The following is a 17092-nucleotide window of genomic DNA, read 5'->3' as shown; positions in this document are numbered from 1 at the left end:
GATTTTTTTTTCTATTCTTATTTTGTAAAAAGCTTTTACATGAAACTATACATGCCCAGTTTTTCTTAAGTGCTTTTCTACATTTATTAATATGAACTTTGTCCTTCATTCTGTCAGTATAGCAATGTAGCAAAGTCATCTTATTTGATTTTTGCATATTGAACCATTTGTTGTTTTTTCTTTGTATTGTTTTTATTGTTTTGCTTTTTTTTTTTTTTTTTTTTTTTTTTTTTTGGTTTTTCAAGACAGAGTTTCTCTGTGTAGCTTTGGCTGTTCTGGACTTGCTTTGAAGACCAGGCCGCAAACTCACAGCGATCTGTCTGTCTCTGCCTATCCACTGCTGGGATTAAAGGCCTGTGCCACCATGGCCAGCCGACCCATTCTTTATTTATTGATAAATCCTACTTGGTTATGGTACCTTTTACTATGTTGTTACATTTGACTAATGTTTCATTGTGAAATTTTGCATCTGAATTCATTAGAAATCGTTTTTTTGTTTTTTGTTTTTTAGTCTCTTGGGTATGACAGTAGTGTGGGTCTAATGTAATAGGTTAAGAAACGCTCCTCTTCTTCAGTTTCAAAGTGTTTCATAAGTACTTTCACTAACTCTTCTTTAAAGTCTATGGAACTCACCAGTCAATCAAGTAAATATATGAACTATATATATTTTGAATTTTTAAAATTTTTATTGCTGTTTTGTCTGTATGTCTGTGTGAAGGTATTAGATTCTAGAGTCACGGACAGTTTTAAGATGCCATGTGGATCCTGGGAAATTGAACCTGGGCCCTCTGGAAGAGCAGTCGGTGCTCTTAACAGCGGAGCCATCTCTCCAGCCCCCTGAGCTATGTAGTTTTTGGAGGATAGAAAAAATAATATTTCAGAATAATAAGAAAGACTGTTTGGAGTTAACAATGAAGATAGAGTTAGGTGTGGTATCTGTAGTTCCAGGTCCTTGGGAGATTGAAGAGGGGCAGTTGATTGCATCCAGTAGTTTGTACCAGCCTGAAATTATGCAGATCTTCAAATGAATAATAAAATAGTAAGACAAGGGTGGATAACTGGAACTAGGAAGAAGTGCAAGAGTTGTATCAGTTTCTCTAAAACTGTTTTGGTTTATAGACATTTCCCTGTGAGTCCTGATCGCTGAACTAGGAAATCCAGTAATACATACACAATGCTTTATAATTCTACCATTGCAAGTCCGATGCCAATCTTCAAACTGGAACCTGATTTGGATGGTTTCTGAAATCATAATATGTTGCTAAACTACAAGTCATTGGTTTATCTTTCTAAATAAAGATTGAATTAATTGCAATGCAGAGATCCATATTTGCATATTTGAATAGACGAATGACAGAGCAAGTTTGGTGTGTGTATGTGTGTGTGTGTGTGTGTAAAAATAGTGTTTCTTTTTCCACTGTGGGGGACTGATGGTTGCAGTCGCCAGTACATGTCATAGTTACTGAAAAGCAAGACTAAACGTGTTAGTGAGAGAAAAAAAAGCACGTTCTGATGCTGCTTACTGATGCATCAACTGCCGTGTTCAGGTGAAGAAGAAGACAAGCTACCTAGAAGAGAGAGCTTGAGACCAAAGCGGAAACGGACCAGAGATGTTATCAACGAGGATGATCCAGAACCGGAGCCAGAGGATGAAGAAACAAGGAAGGCAAGAGAAAAAGAAAGGCGGAGGAGGCTGAGGAGAGGAGCGTAAGTTACCGCCCCTCCCACTTTTGGCTGACCCTCTCCCCCCACCCCACCCCGCACCCCACACATACCCCCACCCATGGCTGACAGCATCATCACACACAAACACCAGAAGGAAGATGGTTCCACGTGGGGCTGCATTGGGCTTAAAATCAGTCACTAAAACTACTCATAGTTAAGAGAAGCTTAATCTGATCCTGCCATTTTACTCCGCTTAATTATATGTAAATACTAAAATATAATTTAAAAAAAAAATGAGTACACACTAAGAATGGACTATGAGAAATCCCCCTATAAAACTTAAAGTGTTACAGATTGTTACAATATTATGGTTGTTTTAAATATTTGAAAAGTATTATATCAATTGGATACAGTGTAACCTGAGACACATAGAAAACTCAAGAAGAATGAGCTCATGCCATTTTACCTTATGGATAAGTACTTGGTAACTTATGACTAAATTAGTACAAGTGGTATGAATAGCTCTTACAGTTTTCTGAGGTTATTAATAAAGAAAATGAGTACAAGGCAGTTGTATGTAAATTCAAAGCCTAAAATGTTAAGGGTTAGGAATTTTACAGAAAGTGTGATGGCCTCTGTTATAGAATGTTGGGGACACACACACACACACACACACACACACACACACACACACACACACACACACATACAATATATATATAATTTTGAAGACAAGGTCTCACCATATAAGCCTTGGCTGACCTGGAACTCACTAGTAAACCAGTTTGGCCTCTGAAGTGCTAAGATTAAAGGTGTGAGTCACAACACTTAGCTCATATTTATATTAAAACAACTCAGCATCTTTTAGCTCTAATCTTTTATTTCTGAAACTGTAGAGAGTAATGTGTTTAAATGCTATTTTTAAAAGATCCAAGATGATTATTTCTTGGATTACTAGAAATTTGCAGATGGCAGGGAGGGAGGGAAGGAGGGAGGGAGGGAGGGAGGGAGCGTGTGCCTGCACACATTTAATCATGTAAGACCTAGACCTTTTGGGAAGGATTCAGGCAACAAGCCAACCTGTTCCATACTTGAAGGTCGCAGGGCGTTATAGACTAACACCAGCCAGTGAGACCCAGTGCTCTCCACCTTGTCCTGCAGAGACTGTATCTTTTAGTATTTTATACGGCTGTTACACTATGCCCAGACACGATCATTAAAATGAAACCATGTGAAAATTTGTGAGATGAGGAAGCAAAGCTGTACTTCCTTCCAGAATACAAATAATCAAATTGATTCCTTAATGTTTTGGATTACATTTTGACATTTCCTTCTTCTGTTATTTTTTTTTTCTTCCTGTCTGAATTCTCTTTTTCTTGAATACCAAGATATCATTTGCTTTAAGCTTTAACTTTGATATTTTAATTTGCATTTTCTTTTTAGCAAGCATTTAGAAAAACCAAAATGCACTCAATTTTTAGTCCCATGCAGTGTTATGACGGTTCCTGCAATTCTTACACAGGAATGTGTCCTCTTAGCAAATCTTCTTTCTGGGAGGAACTTCATCAAGAAAACATCACCACTGTACACAGGTGTGCCATAAATTTGCTTTTCCTCCTCATATATGGCCAAGGGGGAAGAACTATTTTTGTTTTGTTTTGTTTTTCAGATAGGGTTTCTCCACATTGCCTTGGCTGTCCTGAGCTCGCTTTGTAGACCAGGCTGGCCTCAAACTCATAGTGATCTGCCTGCCTCTGCCTCTCAGAGTGCTGAGATTATAGGCGTGCGCCACCACTCCTGGCTTGGAAAAAAAAATCTAAGAAGATAAATTGGGCTGGAATTTTTCTGCTTGCCTGGCCCACTTAGGGTCTTCATTTAAAATGCTCAGCCTCTGTGCAACACACCCATGCTGATCTTCTATGAGAGTGTCTCATCCCTGTTGGTCTCACTCCCACTTCAGTTTTGAGAAGAGTGAAAGCACCCGTGTGCCACTGCCCTGTCTCCCCAGCTCCCTACATAGCCAACTTTAGTCTCCACGGAATTTTCAAATTAGTTATCACAACCTTCCTGCTCTATGTCTGTAGTGCTAGTATTTATCCACCACAGTTAGTTCTGGCTAATACTTTAAGGTTTATTTTCTACTGTTTCATTTGTAGAAGATAATCTGTTGTTAAGAATAGAAATGTATTTTGAAAAAAATTATCAGACAGTTTAGAAACATTGATATAAGTGAATTAATTCAGAATCTTTCTTTGTTAAATATTCAAGCAAAACCTTAGGGAGTTTCCCTTGTCCTCACACACATTTTAAACCGAGTAAATATAAGGTTGTAATGCTATCTTTGGTAATAGTTAAGAAGTATTCCCTTGTTAGACACTGTGGAGTATTTCTAGTGCTATTACAGGCTTTTCCTGACCCACTTTTAAACGAGTAGGCAAAATGTTCATAGTAGTGAAAATTCAGTATGCTATGGTTTTTCTTTTCCTCACAACTGTTGGTATGCTTAAGATAGTCTTTCTTGCACAGAGCAGTTCTGAATTTCAGAAGATAGAACATATGTCATATGTATGCTATATATATATATATACACACACACACACACATATATATATATATATATATATATATACATACATATATATTAATATGAAGAGCTATTTCTTTGAGTGGTACGCAGATAAGCTGTTCCTATGCAATGCTGATGGGAGCAGCATTTTAGTTGCCTGGATATTTGAAGGTAACTTAACCTGTCAGCCACACTCTGAAGTATATCAGGACCCTCTTGGAGTTATCAACAACTAACAACCAAGTCTTTAAAAATATTCAAGGCTGGGTCATGTGGTGCAGGAGTGCACATCTCCCCATAATATGGTTACCTTGCTGAGCACTGCTGTGTTAGTCTACTTTGATTCAGTCTCTGGGGTCAGGATGATAACCTGGCATTATTCAGAAAAATTTAATTGATAAATGTTTCGTAATCCCAGATTCATAGTGTAGCGAGGGAGTGGCTACTCAAGAGAAAGATTATTGTAAAATAAGATAGGATATCCATGCTGGAGAAGAAAATAGGATCAAGGTATTTGGAGGCTGAGAGAAGTAAAAAGTTTTATCACTGGAAAGTCAGAATCAGGGTTACACAGGAAGTAGGGGCTTAGTGTTAAAAAGGTCTCTACTAGGTGGTCTCTGATATTTGTCATTAACATTTGTAATCTTTGCCTCATTCTTTTGTCTTTACTGGGACCGTCTTATACGTGATTCATAGTGGAACTCAGTAATGTAGTACATTATCTTATTTCTTGCACATATGGATTATTCTGGAACAGTAGTTCAGTTGAGGGCTTCAAATATCAAAGAATTAGGTTACTAATCTTAAAGATATTTTGTTCTGAGTTGTCTCTGTTATTGATTGTTTCACTCATCCAGTTCCTTTTCCTACCCGGGTATGTTTTGATCTGTGTTTGTATCTACAGCTACATGGAAACAAGTTCAATTATTTTAAAACATCTAAGTTTAAAAACGTACTAAGCTTTCTAAGACTAATCAACCCAACTTCTATATTGCTTCAAATTGGCAAATTGTGGAAATAACAAAAACCTGTGATTATAGATTTAATTAAAACCATTCTCAAGTATTTTATGCCATTGTTATACAGAGTCACAGAATTTTATATAATAAATATCAAATAATTAAAAAGAAACAACCCAAATGACAATGCAAATTACACCCTAGTATCATTATATAATTTCCTTGAACCAAATTTTCTCTTCTAAGCAAAATATTTGTCCTAGTTTGCTTTCTATTGCTGTGACAAAACACCGACCAAAAACAGTTTGTGGAGGAAATGGAGTTAAGTTTTCACATCACAGTCTGTCACTGAGGGAAGTCCAGGCATGAAGTCAAGCAGCAACAAAGGTAGGAACATGGAGGAGAGCTGCTTACTGACTTGCTCCCCAGGGCTGGTGAAGCTACCTCTCTTATGTAACTCGGGACCATCTGCCAAGGGTCAGCATCCTCCAGTAAGCACCTCCAGTAAAGCGCATCCTCAAGGAAGCTCCTAACAGACATGTGTACAGGATAGTCTGATAGAGACAATTCCTCCACCGAAGATTCCTCTTCTCAAGTATCAAGTTGACAAGCAAAGTTAGCCATCCCAACATTTCAGTTTCGCAAAAAGCAGCCTATCACTGGAAGGTGCTGTTTTCCATGTGTAACCTGAAGTTTTATGTAAGTACTGATGGCATGATTAGAAAGTATAGATGCACAACTTGTCTTCAAACGTGTCCTTCTACGTTATTTAAATCACTTAAAAATACCTTTCTCCCATGTTCCTGGTGTGTGCAGTAGTAAGCTTAGTGAATTATAAAATGTGTTTTTCAATAATAACGAATAGTTTATAACATCTTTTTCAGTCTGGATCTAGGGAGGAGAGAGACTTCAGCAGCAGGAGTGCTGAGATTTTTGTAGAAGAGCTGTTAAAGATTATAAATAAAATACTTGTTAGCCAGGCCTTTGGAAAAGGCAAGCAGGGTGGTGAAATATGACGGCAACAGCTGTAGAAGGCAGCCAGCATTCACTGGCCGCAGCCCTGGAAAGGATTAAAATGAAAATGTGTGGAGGAGAAAGCCAGGGAGCTGAACTAGAAGCTCCAGGGAGGGCTATACATAGAGTGCTGGTTCCACTGGGGGAGACACGAAGCCAAGTCTGCTAGTATTGGGAGAAATGGCCGAACAAACTCCCTTCCAGCTATGGTAGGCCCTTTGAGCTCTCGGAGTAAAGAACAACGTGTTGCTAAGGAGGAAGTGTGAGCCTAGGAGGCAAAAGGAAGTGGACAATAAGCCCCAGGAAAAGATGGAGGAACTGAGTGATTCTACAGTCTGAATGTAGACTGTGCTCGCAAAGCAGAACTATGACTTACAGAGTCCCAGTCTCATACCGTGATATTAAGCGTGAAAGGGGGTGTTTAAAATTGAGACGCTAGCCTAATAATTAAAGCAATCCGTTGCCAGCGATTTGATTTCTATAGTATAGTATTACATTGCTTCACTGAAACCATGTGGCTCGTGTTTAGATTTTGTTTTTCTTTAGCTTCTGGTTTTGCACCAGTGGGATCACAGGGAAGAGAACGCTGCTGCATCTGCTTAGAGAGAAGCAAAATTCCTTTGAAGGCGTCTTCAAAGCGTTTGCTTCCACCAAAAGTATTTCAAGTTGAATTTTATCAAATGAAGTTTTGGGTGTAATTAACAGATTAGGCGGCTCCCTTTGAGAAACACAGTTTCATTTTCCCGTTTCAATTTTTCCCCCCTTTTCTCTTGAGACAGGGCTAATTTAAAATTTCTAAGGACACTTCAAAGACATCTTCACCTTTAATTTATTATCCTTATTGAAAAATAAGGCTCTTAAATGAAACATAGAATTGGAGAGGACAGCTTGCCAAGGGGAACAGAGACAAAAAGTGTGGATCTTGCTAGAGCTCTAACTACTCTTTCCAAAGCTTCCTCGTTCTGACAGCTGGAGGCTGAGGACATGAAAGAACAGTTCCATTTTGAGCATTAGGATGCAAATAGCATTGTTGAAAGTTATAATAATCCCCAAGCCGGATGTCAGTCTTGAGATGTGAATTCTAGAGCTTAGGGGACTCCTCACTGACCATGGACAGCTGACTTGGAACGGGGCTTGCATGTCTGAGGGGGGCCTTTTAGGTTTGGAAATGAAGCAATGGTTAGCCTCTGGTTTTATTTTCTTTTACAGGGAAGAAGAGGAAGAAATCGACGAAGAGGAACTAGAGCGATTAAAAGGACTGTTAGATGAGAACAGACAAATGATTGCGACTGTCAAATGCAAACCCTGGAAAATGGAGAAGAAAATTGAAGTTCTCAAGTAGGTTGCTACTTTTCACGTATGAAAACATACATCTCAAAAACCTGATTACCTGTGCACAACAGAGGATGCCATAGTCACGTAGATGCACGTGCTAGACGGATTTGGAATAGTAATTACAAATTGAAAACAATTTTGAGCAAAATCAGCATGTAGGCGCTTGAAACCTCCATGGTCACTTTGAATCACTGTTCCATAAACTGGCGCTGCCTTAGTTACTATTTCTTTGTAAAGCAGTGTGTTTGGGCTTTATGAGTTTGTATGGCTGCTTGCTCTGTAGCATTTACAGATCCTACTGGACTTTTCCATCCTGGCTCTCATCAAAGCACAGGGATGCTGCCACACTGACAAAACAGTAAGTAGGATTACAGTTAAGTCTTATGCTTCCATCCGGTCCTTGGTCATATCTACGTCTCATGTTGACTGCTTAGCTGGGTACAAACACACCCACCCAGCACACAGCTTTCTAAAATTCTTATACGCAAAATCAAACAAGCATCGCTTTCTTGGATGAAGGTTGATGTGTGTGTGTGTGTGTGTGTGTGTGTGTGTGTGTGTGTGTGTGTGTGTAAGGTAACATTGTTTCCTTACTGTGACTTTGGGAATGAAAGGGTGCACTAAGGCTAAGGAACATGTCTGTGCTGACACTTATGTCTGTATCCTTCAATTTTGCCTCAGGTGCTATTTTTCCATGAGTCAATTTTATGTATGGGGGTGAGTTTCCAAAACTATCTGCCTTCCAGCCCATTTCACTAATAATGTTATCAAATGATAGGAACACCTAATTGTAGCCCGTCCTAATTTAAGAAATTGAAGGAGCTTTTAGGATTGTTCTCTTCTAGGCCCGATTTTGCTAGAGTCAATGTGTAATTTCAGGACATTATTTTACTTTTTAGCTCCCCAAGAGCACAGTTACTTCATTAAAAAAAAGAAAAGAAAAAGAAAAAAACAAAAAAGAAACTGCCTTTTGTTTTTGGATCTGGGTGTCCTTTAACAGAGTTTGTTTCCGACTCTAAGATTTTCTTTATTATTATTATTTTATTTTTATTTCATGTTTTGCTGGCATTTGTGTCTACGAGGGTTTGAGCCCCCTGGAACTTGTGTTACAGACAGTTGTGAGATGCCATGTGGGTGGTGGGATAAAAACTCAGTTCCTCTGGAAGAGCAGCCAGTGGTCTTAATCACTGAGCCATCTCTCTAGCCCTGGATTAAGAGTTTTCTAAATTCCAAACAACATTGTCTCCAGTGGCAAGCACCACTCCATTACATGTGTTTGTGTGTGTGTATGTGTGTGTGTGTGTGTGTGTGTGTGTGTGTGTGTGTAGTATCCTGTATGTCTATGCATATGGCCCATGCACCTGTTTGTGTATCAAAATAGTTTTCATTTAATGAAATGGTAATGCTATTGACATAGGCTTAGAAGTGTTTTTATTTGGCAACCTAGAAGTCTCTTCTGGTGCCTGAAATATATTTTGAGACATAAAGAGCTCATGAGCTTTTCAAACCTGGGATACACATACAACTACATACAGAAGTTCAATTATTGGAAAGTAATAATCTTATGAAATTTCCAAAAAATATATCTGAGGAAGAATGCTGAGGAGCAGCCTAGAGCTATAGAAAAACAAATTTCCCCTAGTACACACACAGACACAGATACACAGACACACACAGACACACACTCACACACACACATACACACACACAGAGCCCTCTTTTACCTACAGCTCCCATGTAGAACATTAGAATAAATATGGATTCCAAACTTAAATTTGAATTTCTTGTTTTCAATGTATTGGCTGTAAAGAACTGAAGGAGTCTTTCTGCCCCAGGTGTTTCTCATGAAATTCCATTTATAGGATGATATGCCATAGAAAGCATTTGGGATAGTTTCAGCACAAAGCACCAGTCTAGGAAATACCACCAGGAACAGACTTCATGCCCCATGAACTACACTATGGTAAAACAGAGGAGAGAGTTGGGACCTAACAGGGTTAGGTGAGAGAAAACTCAGCAACACGGGACCGCGGAACTGTGGGGGATGGTGACACATTGGAAGTATATGGACTAATTACTGGAATTTAAAGTGTTAACAAAGGAAAGAGAGGATATCTTAACAGTTTGGCAAGAAATGAGCCAGCATACTCTCAGCTCTCCAGAAACAAACCTTTAGTATAGTCTTGTAGATTTCAGAGTCTGGGACCTTGGGCTGGGTGCTAGGGCCTCATGGCTCTTTGAAAATGTGAAGAAACATGAATCAGAAGAAAAAGAAGCGCAAAATCAGTCATAGCTCCATGACATGCACTGGAAGTGCATGAGCTTGAAGTGAATACAGAATATAGGTATTTTTAAAAATAAATAAATTTTTTTGAGACAGGCTTTCTCTATGTAGCCTATCGTGGACTTACTTTGTAGACCAGGCTGACCTCGAACTCACAGAGATCCACCTGCCTCTGCCTCCTGAATGCTGGGATTAAAGGCTTGTGCCACCACACCCGGCTGAATATAGGTATTTTTTGTTTGCTCGTTGTGTTTTTTTTTTTTTTCCCCCTTTCTTAAAGTATTATTTTTATCACAGCAAAATGTATGCCAGCAAAATTATGTTAGTTTTTTTCTTTAATAATAGTAATTTCCTTTTCCTTTTCCTTTCCTTTCCTTTTTTCAAGACAGGGTTTCTCTGTGTAGCCTTGACTGTCCTGGACTTGCTTTGTAGACCAGGTTGGCCTTGAACTCACAGCAATCCACCTACCTCTGGCTCCAGAGTGATTTCCTTTTATGTCTCCTTTTCCAATGCAGGAGATTTTTACATTAAAAGTGGTGTATGTCCTGATCTTATAGGCAAGTAGAAAGCAGGATGCCACATTCTTACTTGAAAATAACTGCTGGAGTTAAGCAAGAACTGGCCTCTTTGAGTAAGTTATTTGCTGTCAGATGAAACAAGATTCTGCATCACTCCTATTTTTTTTTTTTTTTTTTTCCCTGCTTGGCTAGTCCTTGTAGGCATTCAGATTTGCTGCCTCCTATGAGGAGGCCACCTGGGAGAATCAGCTGGGCAGCAAGACAGTGATTTGGAGGAGCAAAGTCAAAGTCAGCCTTCAGCATAGAAGAGAAGCAGCTGTGGCTCCTCACCTGGGGCCAAGGCCCGTTTTCTAGTCATGATTCTCCAAGGCCAGAAGTCTTGGCTCTGACTCCATGACTCCATGCACTGCCAGTGTCTGGCACTGTCCCTCCCTAATTTTCCTGTGGGTAGAAAAATATTAATGTCACATTAATCTTCCTCTGCGGGCTTTGAAGTTCTGTGAGATTCCAAGCACACTGTCCGAGCGAGTGCTCACTGCCGCATAGCATATGTGCTGGGAGGTTCCTCTGTCAAAACATTGCTAGGGCAAGGGAGTCAGAGTTCCCTCTGCTTGTAGTCCATTTTCTTAATTAATGATTGCTGCTTTATAAGAGTCTGGGGTTTTATAAGAAAACAAGCTGATCAAGCCATAGGAACCAAGCCCGTTAGCAGCATTCCTCTGTGGTCTCCATATCAGCTCCCGCCTCCAGGTTCCTTCTCTGTGGTCCTGACCTGACTTCTTTCAATAATAAAGACTGATGTGGGACTCTAGGCCAAATAAACTCTGTCTTTCCCAGGATGCTTTTGGTCATGGTTTTTCGTCACAACTATGGTAACTCTAAGACATGGAAAACCCTACTTTTAAAGGGTGTTTTCAGGACTATGTTTTTCCTAGAAGCAGCCTCAAGACTATTTCTGCTAAGTCTGTGGAACAGAGACCAGAGGCTCACTATTATTGGAGCAGTTGTTTCACCACAGGTTTAGGTCTGTGAGATACCAAGACCTTTCTTTTTGCTCTGGACTCCAAAAATGTCTAAAATTTATAAAATCGATTATATTACAGGGTCAAGGTTTTTGGACTCCAATAAGTCTCAAAGCCTAAGGAATAGCAGCTTACGGTTCTGAGGGGTTTGGGAGTTGTTCAGCCACCATTCTCAAGTCTTTAATTTAAAAAGTTGTTTCGAGATTGTAATATAATTACATCATTCCCACTTCCCTTTCTTCTCTGCAAACCTTTCAGTATACCCCTCCTTCCAAACTCACAGTCCCATTTTCTCATTGTTGTCGTGTTGTATGTGTGTGTGTAAATAGAACCTTCTCAGTTTATATAATATTACTCATTGTTACTTGTGCATATGTTTTCAGGACTGAACTTAAAAAAAAAAACAAAACCATTTACAACTTGGAATATAGGCATCTTCAGGGCTCCCAGTCAAAAGACAGCAACGGAGATAGGGAGATAACACAGTGGCTGAGCATGTGCCTTGTGTGTGTGAGCCTCCTGGTTCAATTGCCAGCACTACAAAAATGAGTGAGGGGAAAACAGCTAAGCTGTTACTGTGTATGCAGGAAGCTTTGGGAATAGCTGTATGTCCACATGAGCTTTCTAATACGGCTCAAGTCTGGGCTCTTGGCATGTTCAAGGCAGTAAATTTGTTCTTATAGAGCTGAAAGGAACTCCTGTAGTTTTTTCCCCTTCCCATGCACAATTGTGTTTCTCATTGTATATTTTCAGTGTGAATTCAGTTAAGAACGTGCATAGTCTCTAACCAAATACATATTAATCTCTGCATCGATGGCCCAAGACAGAAGTATTTATTTCATAATCTAAAAATCACTCACACAAGAACAGAATCTAGTAACACTGTGTTCAGCTCTGAGAAGCAGAAACTGTCGTGATGGACCTCACTCTGCGGACAGCTTATGATGTGGGTGAGAATATGTGTGTAGTGTGAAAAAGAAATGTTGGTGCATTTTTCATTTATATGAAAGTCAAGGTTAATTTATATATCTATCTATAAAATTTCTACCCTGTGTGAATACTAAGTATATTCCATATTTTAATTACTCATAAGTTTTTCACAGAGGTTGGACGACTAATCTTCCTGTAAAAGGCCACCAAATTCACCTGGTAATAACTACCAGGGGTGAAATAACACACCTGGGTGGAAATCACTGGGGTATTTATTACTCACCCAAACCCAAAACCTTTGACTAGAACACAGCGCTACGTTCTGCAACCACCTTATTTTGTTGCTAGGATGCTGGCCCAGCATGATGACGCACACTTTTAATCCCAGGACTTGGGAGGCGGAGGCGGGCATTCTCTGTGAGTTCAAGGCCAGCTTGATCCACAAAGTGAGTTCTAGGACAACCTGGGCTGTTACACAGGGAAACACTGTCTCAAAAACAAAACAAACAAACCCCTCCGAACAAAAACAAAAATAAAACAAACAAACGAACAAACAAACACCCCAAGGGACTGGACTTTGATCTAAGGCTACCTTGAACTTTAACAATTTATGAGAGGGTGGGTTGTGTTCTACAGTTTTCAAACTGCAGTCTTCAGAGGTCAAGTGGTTTAGCCAAATCAGTTCAGGGCGAGGAAAGCCTGAGGTAAAAGGGAGGACACCACGTGGTTACTAGCCAGCTACCCCAAAAAGAGTTCCGTGTTGTGCTTACTGTATACAAGAGTTTGCATATGAAACAGTAACTGCATTTGTCCACGGACATTACAAAATGGCTCCAATCTGGGTACCTACCAATGCTTGTTTTAGGGAGAAAACAGTTTAAAATTTTCATAAACCCACAAATAAGAGTGAGTTCTTTTCACTTCCTTTTTCATGAAGTTGTCTCATAACAACACATCAACTAGAATGATACAGTTTAGATGATAAAAATTAGATCCCTGGGTTCCAGGCCAGCCTTGTCTACAGAGCAAGTTCCAGGACAGAGAGAGCTACATAGTGAAACTGTCTTAAAAAACAAACAAACAAACAACAATCAACCAACCAGACAAAAATAAATAAATAAAACAAACGGGCTTCTAAGGAATAGTAGTAAAATATAATTAGATAAAACAAAAGCTAACATGCCAGAAATTGGGAAGAAAGCCCAATAAGCAGAAGGAAAAGAGTGCACGAGAAGGTGCCTGCTCTCACACTCAGGGTTCCCATGACACTAAAGCAGAAGCCGGCAACTACATAAAGGGCCTGGTGCGGAGCCCTGTGCATGCCCCAGCCTCTGTGGGCTCATAGGAGCTTTCATCATGTTGATTTAGACGGCCTTGTTTTCTTGATGCCCTCCATCTCCTCAAGGTTCCTAAACTCTTTCCACCTCTCCCAAAGGGTTCCCTAAACCCTGAGGGGAGTGGTTGGGTGGAGACATCCCACCTACGATGTCCAAGGCCCCTCACTCTCTTCTTAATGCTTGACTGTGGGTCTCTGTATTTGATTCCATTATGGCAGAAGGAAACTTCTCTGATGATGGGGGAGCAAAGCACTCATCTCTGAGAATAGCAGAATGTTATTAGGAATAATTTTATTGCTAGCCTTTTAAATTTATTTATTTATTAAAAAAATATTTTTTTTAGACCAGTAGTATTTGACTTTACTCTAGGTCCCTAGGCCAGCTAGTCTCAGGTTTGTTACCACCCAAGCAGTGTTGTGTATTATTTACTGTTGTGAATATTAAATATTAAATTAAATATTGGTTGGTTACTCCCACAAGATCTGTGCCACCACCGCCCTAGCCTACCTTGCAGGCAGAGCACCATTGTAGATCATGTGGTTTGCGACTGACTTGGTGGTTACATTTCTATTTTGGCAGTGCGCAGAGTGACTTCCTATGACAAAGACACAATCACTTCATGACAGAGGGTATACATAAGGCACCAGCTCAATTTCTCTATGGTCAATGTTGTGTTCAGCAGTGCGGCCTCACTGTCAAATTCTGGAGAGCAACCTATAGTCTTGGCCAGAGTTACCCCCAAGATATTTTATATTATTTGAGGCAATTATAAAAGGTGCCATTTCCCTGATTTCTTTTTCAGTCTCCCATTTGTATATAGAAATGTTACTGATTTTGTAAAAGAGTTTATTTTTGTATCGAGCTGCTTTGCTGAAAGTGTTTATAAGCTGTACAAGTTTCCTGGTGGAATATTTAGGGTCACTCATGTATACTGTCATATCATCTGCAAACATACTGTGACTCCTTTCTTTCCAGTTACTTTGCCCTTGATTTCCATCAATTATCTTATTGCTCTTTCTAAGCCTTCAAGTTCTATATTGAATAAACATGGAGCAAGTTGACAATCTTGTCTTGGCCTTGGTTCTAGTGGAATTGGTTTGAGTGTCTCTCCATTTAAGTTGATGCTATTGTTTTCTGTTGCTCCCTTTATCCTTTGTATCCCGAATCTTTCCAGGCTTTTCATCATGAAGGCATGTTGGTTGTCAGGCCTTTTCTCTGGCAAATGAGGTGATCTTTTTTTGTCTTTCACTTTATTTATATGGTGGATTATATTTATCATTTTATGTTTGTTGAACCATTCCTGTATCTCTGGGATGAACCCTACTTAATCATGGTGAACAATCTTTTTGATGTGTTTTTGGGTTTGTTTTGCAAGTTACTTATTGAGAATATTTACGTGTATGTTAATAAGGGAATTTGGTTTGTAATCTCTTTCTTTGTTGGGTCTTTATGTGGTTTGGGTATCAAGGTAACTGTAGCCTAATAAAATAAACTGGGTAATGTTCTTTCTGTTTCTTTCTTTCTTTCTTTCCTTCTTTCTTTCTTTCTTTCTTTCTTTCTTTCTTTCTTTCTTTCTTTCTTTTTGATACAGGGTTTCTCTGTGTAGCCTTGGGTGTCCTAGACTCACTCACTTTGCAGACCAGGCTGGCCTTGAACTCACAGTGATCCACCTGTCTCTACCTCCTGAGTGCTGGGATTAAGGGCATGCGCCACCACACCCGGCTTCTTTCTGTTTCTTTTTGTTTGTTCCTGCTTCTATTCTGTGGAATAATTTGAGGAGTGTTAGCATGAGCTCTCTTTTGAAAGTCTGATAGAATTCTTTGCTAAAACCATCTGGGCTTTTTGTTTGTTGGTAAACTTTCCATTATTGCTCTAATTCCAGTAGGGGCTATAGATCTGTTTAATTTGTTTATCTGATCTTGATTTAACTTTGGTAAGTGGTATGTATTGAGAAAATTATCCATTTCCCCCCCCCCCCCCGAGATTTTCCAGTTTGGTGGAGTACAGATTTTAAAGTATGTCTTTATGATTTTCTTTATTTCCCCAAAATATATTATGTCCCCTTTCCATCTCGAATTTTATTAATTTTGATATTCTCTCCCTGACTTTTAACTTGGATAAGAGTTTGTCAAATTTGTTGATTTTTCTTCAAGAATAAACTCTTTGCTTTATTTATTCTTTATATTTTTTCTCATTGTTTTTCAAACAAGTTTTTGTTTGGATGGCCTGTTTGTTGGTTAGAGTAGGGAGTTAGTAGAGAGTAGTCTCACACTATTAGTGTGTGTAGATCAATGTGTGATTGTAACTGTAGGAATGCTATATCTGTGTGAGGGTCAACATGTGATTTAAGCTATACTGGTATTTTTTTGTTTGTTTTGATTTTTTTGTATTTGTTTTTTTTTTGGTTTTTGTGAGACAGGGTTTCTCTGTGTAGCTTTGGCTGCCCTGGACTCACTTTGTAGACCAGGCTGGCCTCCAACTCACATGCGATCCACCTGCCTCTGCCTCCCAAGTGCTGGGATTGTTTTTGTTTTTAACAAATGTGGGCGCCCCTGTTTTTGATGCATAGATTTTAAGAAGTGCTATGTCCTCTTGGTGGATTTTTCTGTTGATGTGTATGTACTATCCTTTCTTATCTCTTCTGATTAGTTTTGTTTTGAAGCTTATTTTGTCAGATATTAAAATGACTATGCCAGCTTGCTTCTTAGGTCCGTTTTCTTGGAATACTTTTTTTTCACTTTTTTTTTTTTTAACCTGGAATATGTGTATTCTTGATGTTAAAGTGTATTCTTTTCTCTCTCTCTCTCTTCTCTCTCTCTCTCTCTCTCTCTCTCTCTCTCCCGACTCTCTCTCTCTCTCTGGTGTGTGTGTGTGTGTGTGTGTGACAGTGTTTCTCTTATAGTGCTTGTCCTGGCTATCCTGGACTCATTTTATAGATCAGGCTTGCCTTGAATTCACAGAGATTCACCTGCCTCTGCCTCTGGAGTGCTGGGATTAAAGGCATGCACCACCATACCTGGCCTAAAGTGTATTTCTTGGACGCAGCAGAAGAACAGCTTTGTTTTATCATCCATTCTGTTGTCTGTGTCTTTTCATTGGAAAAGAGACCACTGATGTTGAGAGGAAGCAATGAACAGTGTTTCCTGGTTCCTGTTATTTTGTTGTTATAATATTTGTGTGTGTTTTATCTTTTTATATTTTTTCATCTGTGATTACTTATTCCTTGATTACTTATTCTCTAATAAAGGCTTTCATTTTGTATTCTAGAATTTTCTTTCAAATTGCTTATTGTGCATCATTTGCCTTTCTCTAGTTGGCTTTACATTCTCTTTTTTCATTCTTTATAAAATCAAAGGAGAAAATATTTTATTGAGAGAAATTAGTTCCAGATTAATATTAGAAATCTCTTACTATTTATATTAGAATTCACTTGTGTCAATAACCAGCTTCATTGCTACTGAA

The 17092-nt window shown here is 39.1% G+C and overlaps 1 protein-coding gene across 1 annotated transcript in view; it reads left to right on the top strand.

The window, feature by feature from the left end:
- Nucleotides 1-17092, top strand: part of Tmc1 (transmembrane channel like 1) — a 141898-nt gene that overhangs the window by 19571 nt on the left and 105235 nt on the right. Inside the window, exons 3-4 of the mRNA XM_051146932.1 lie at nucleotides 1548-1707; nucleotides 7414-7542. Of these exons, the coding sequence (XP_051002889.1) occupies nucleotides 1548-1707; nucleotides 7414-7542 (289 nt within the window). The remainder of the gene's footprint in view (nucleotides 1-1547; nucleotides 1708-7413; nucleotides 7543-17092) is intronic.

This window comes from Acomys russatus, chromosome 5 (genome assembly GCF_903995435.1).
Source record: "Acomys russatus chromosome 5, mAcoRus1.1, whole genome shotgun sequence".
Taxonomy (NCBI): Eukaryota; Metazoa; Chordata; class Mammalia; order Rodentia; family Muridae; genus Acomys; species Acomys russatus.
Note: the sequence above shows the minus strand (reverse complement) of the source record. Positions and strands in the feature narration are given on the sequence as shown.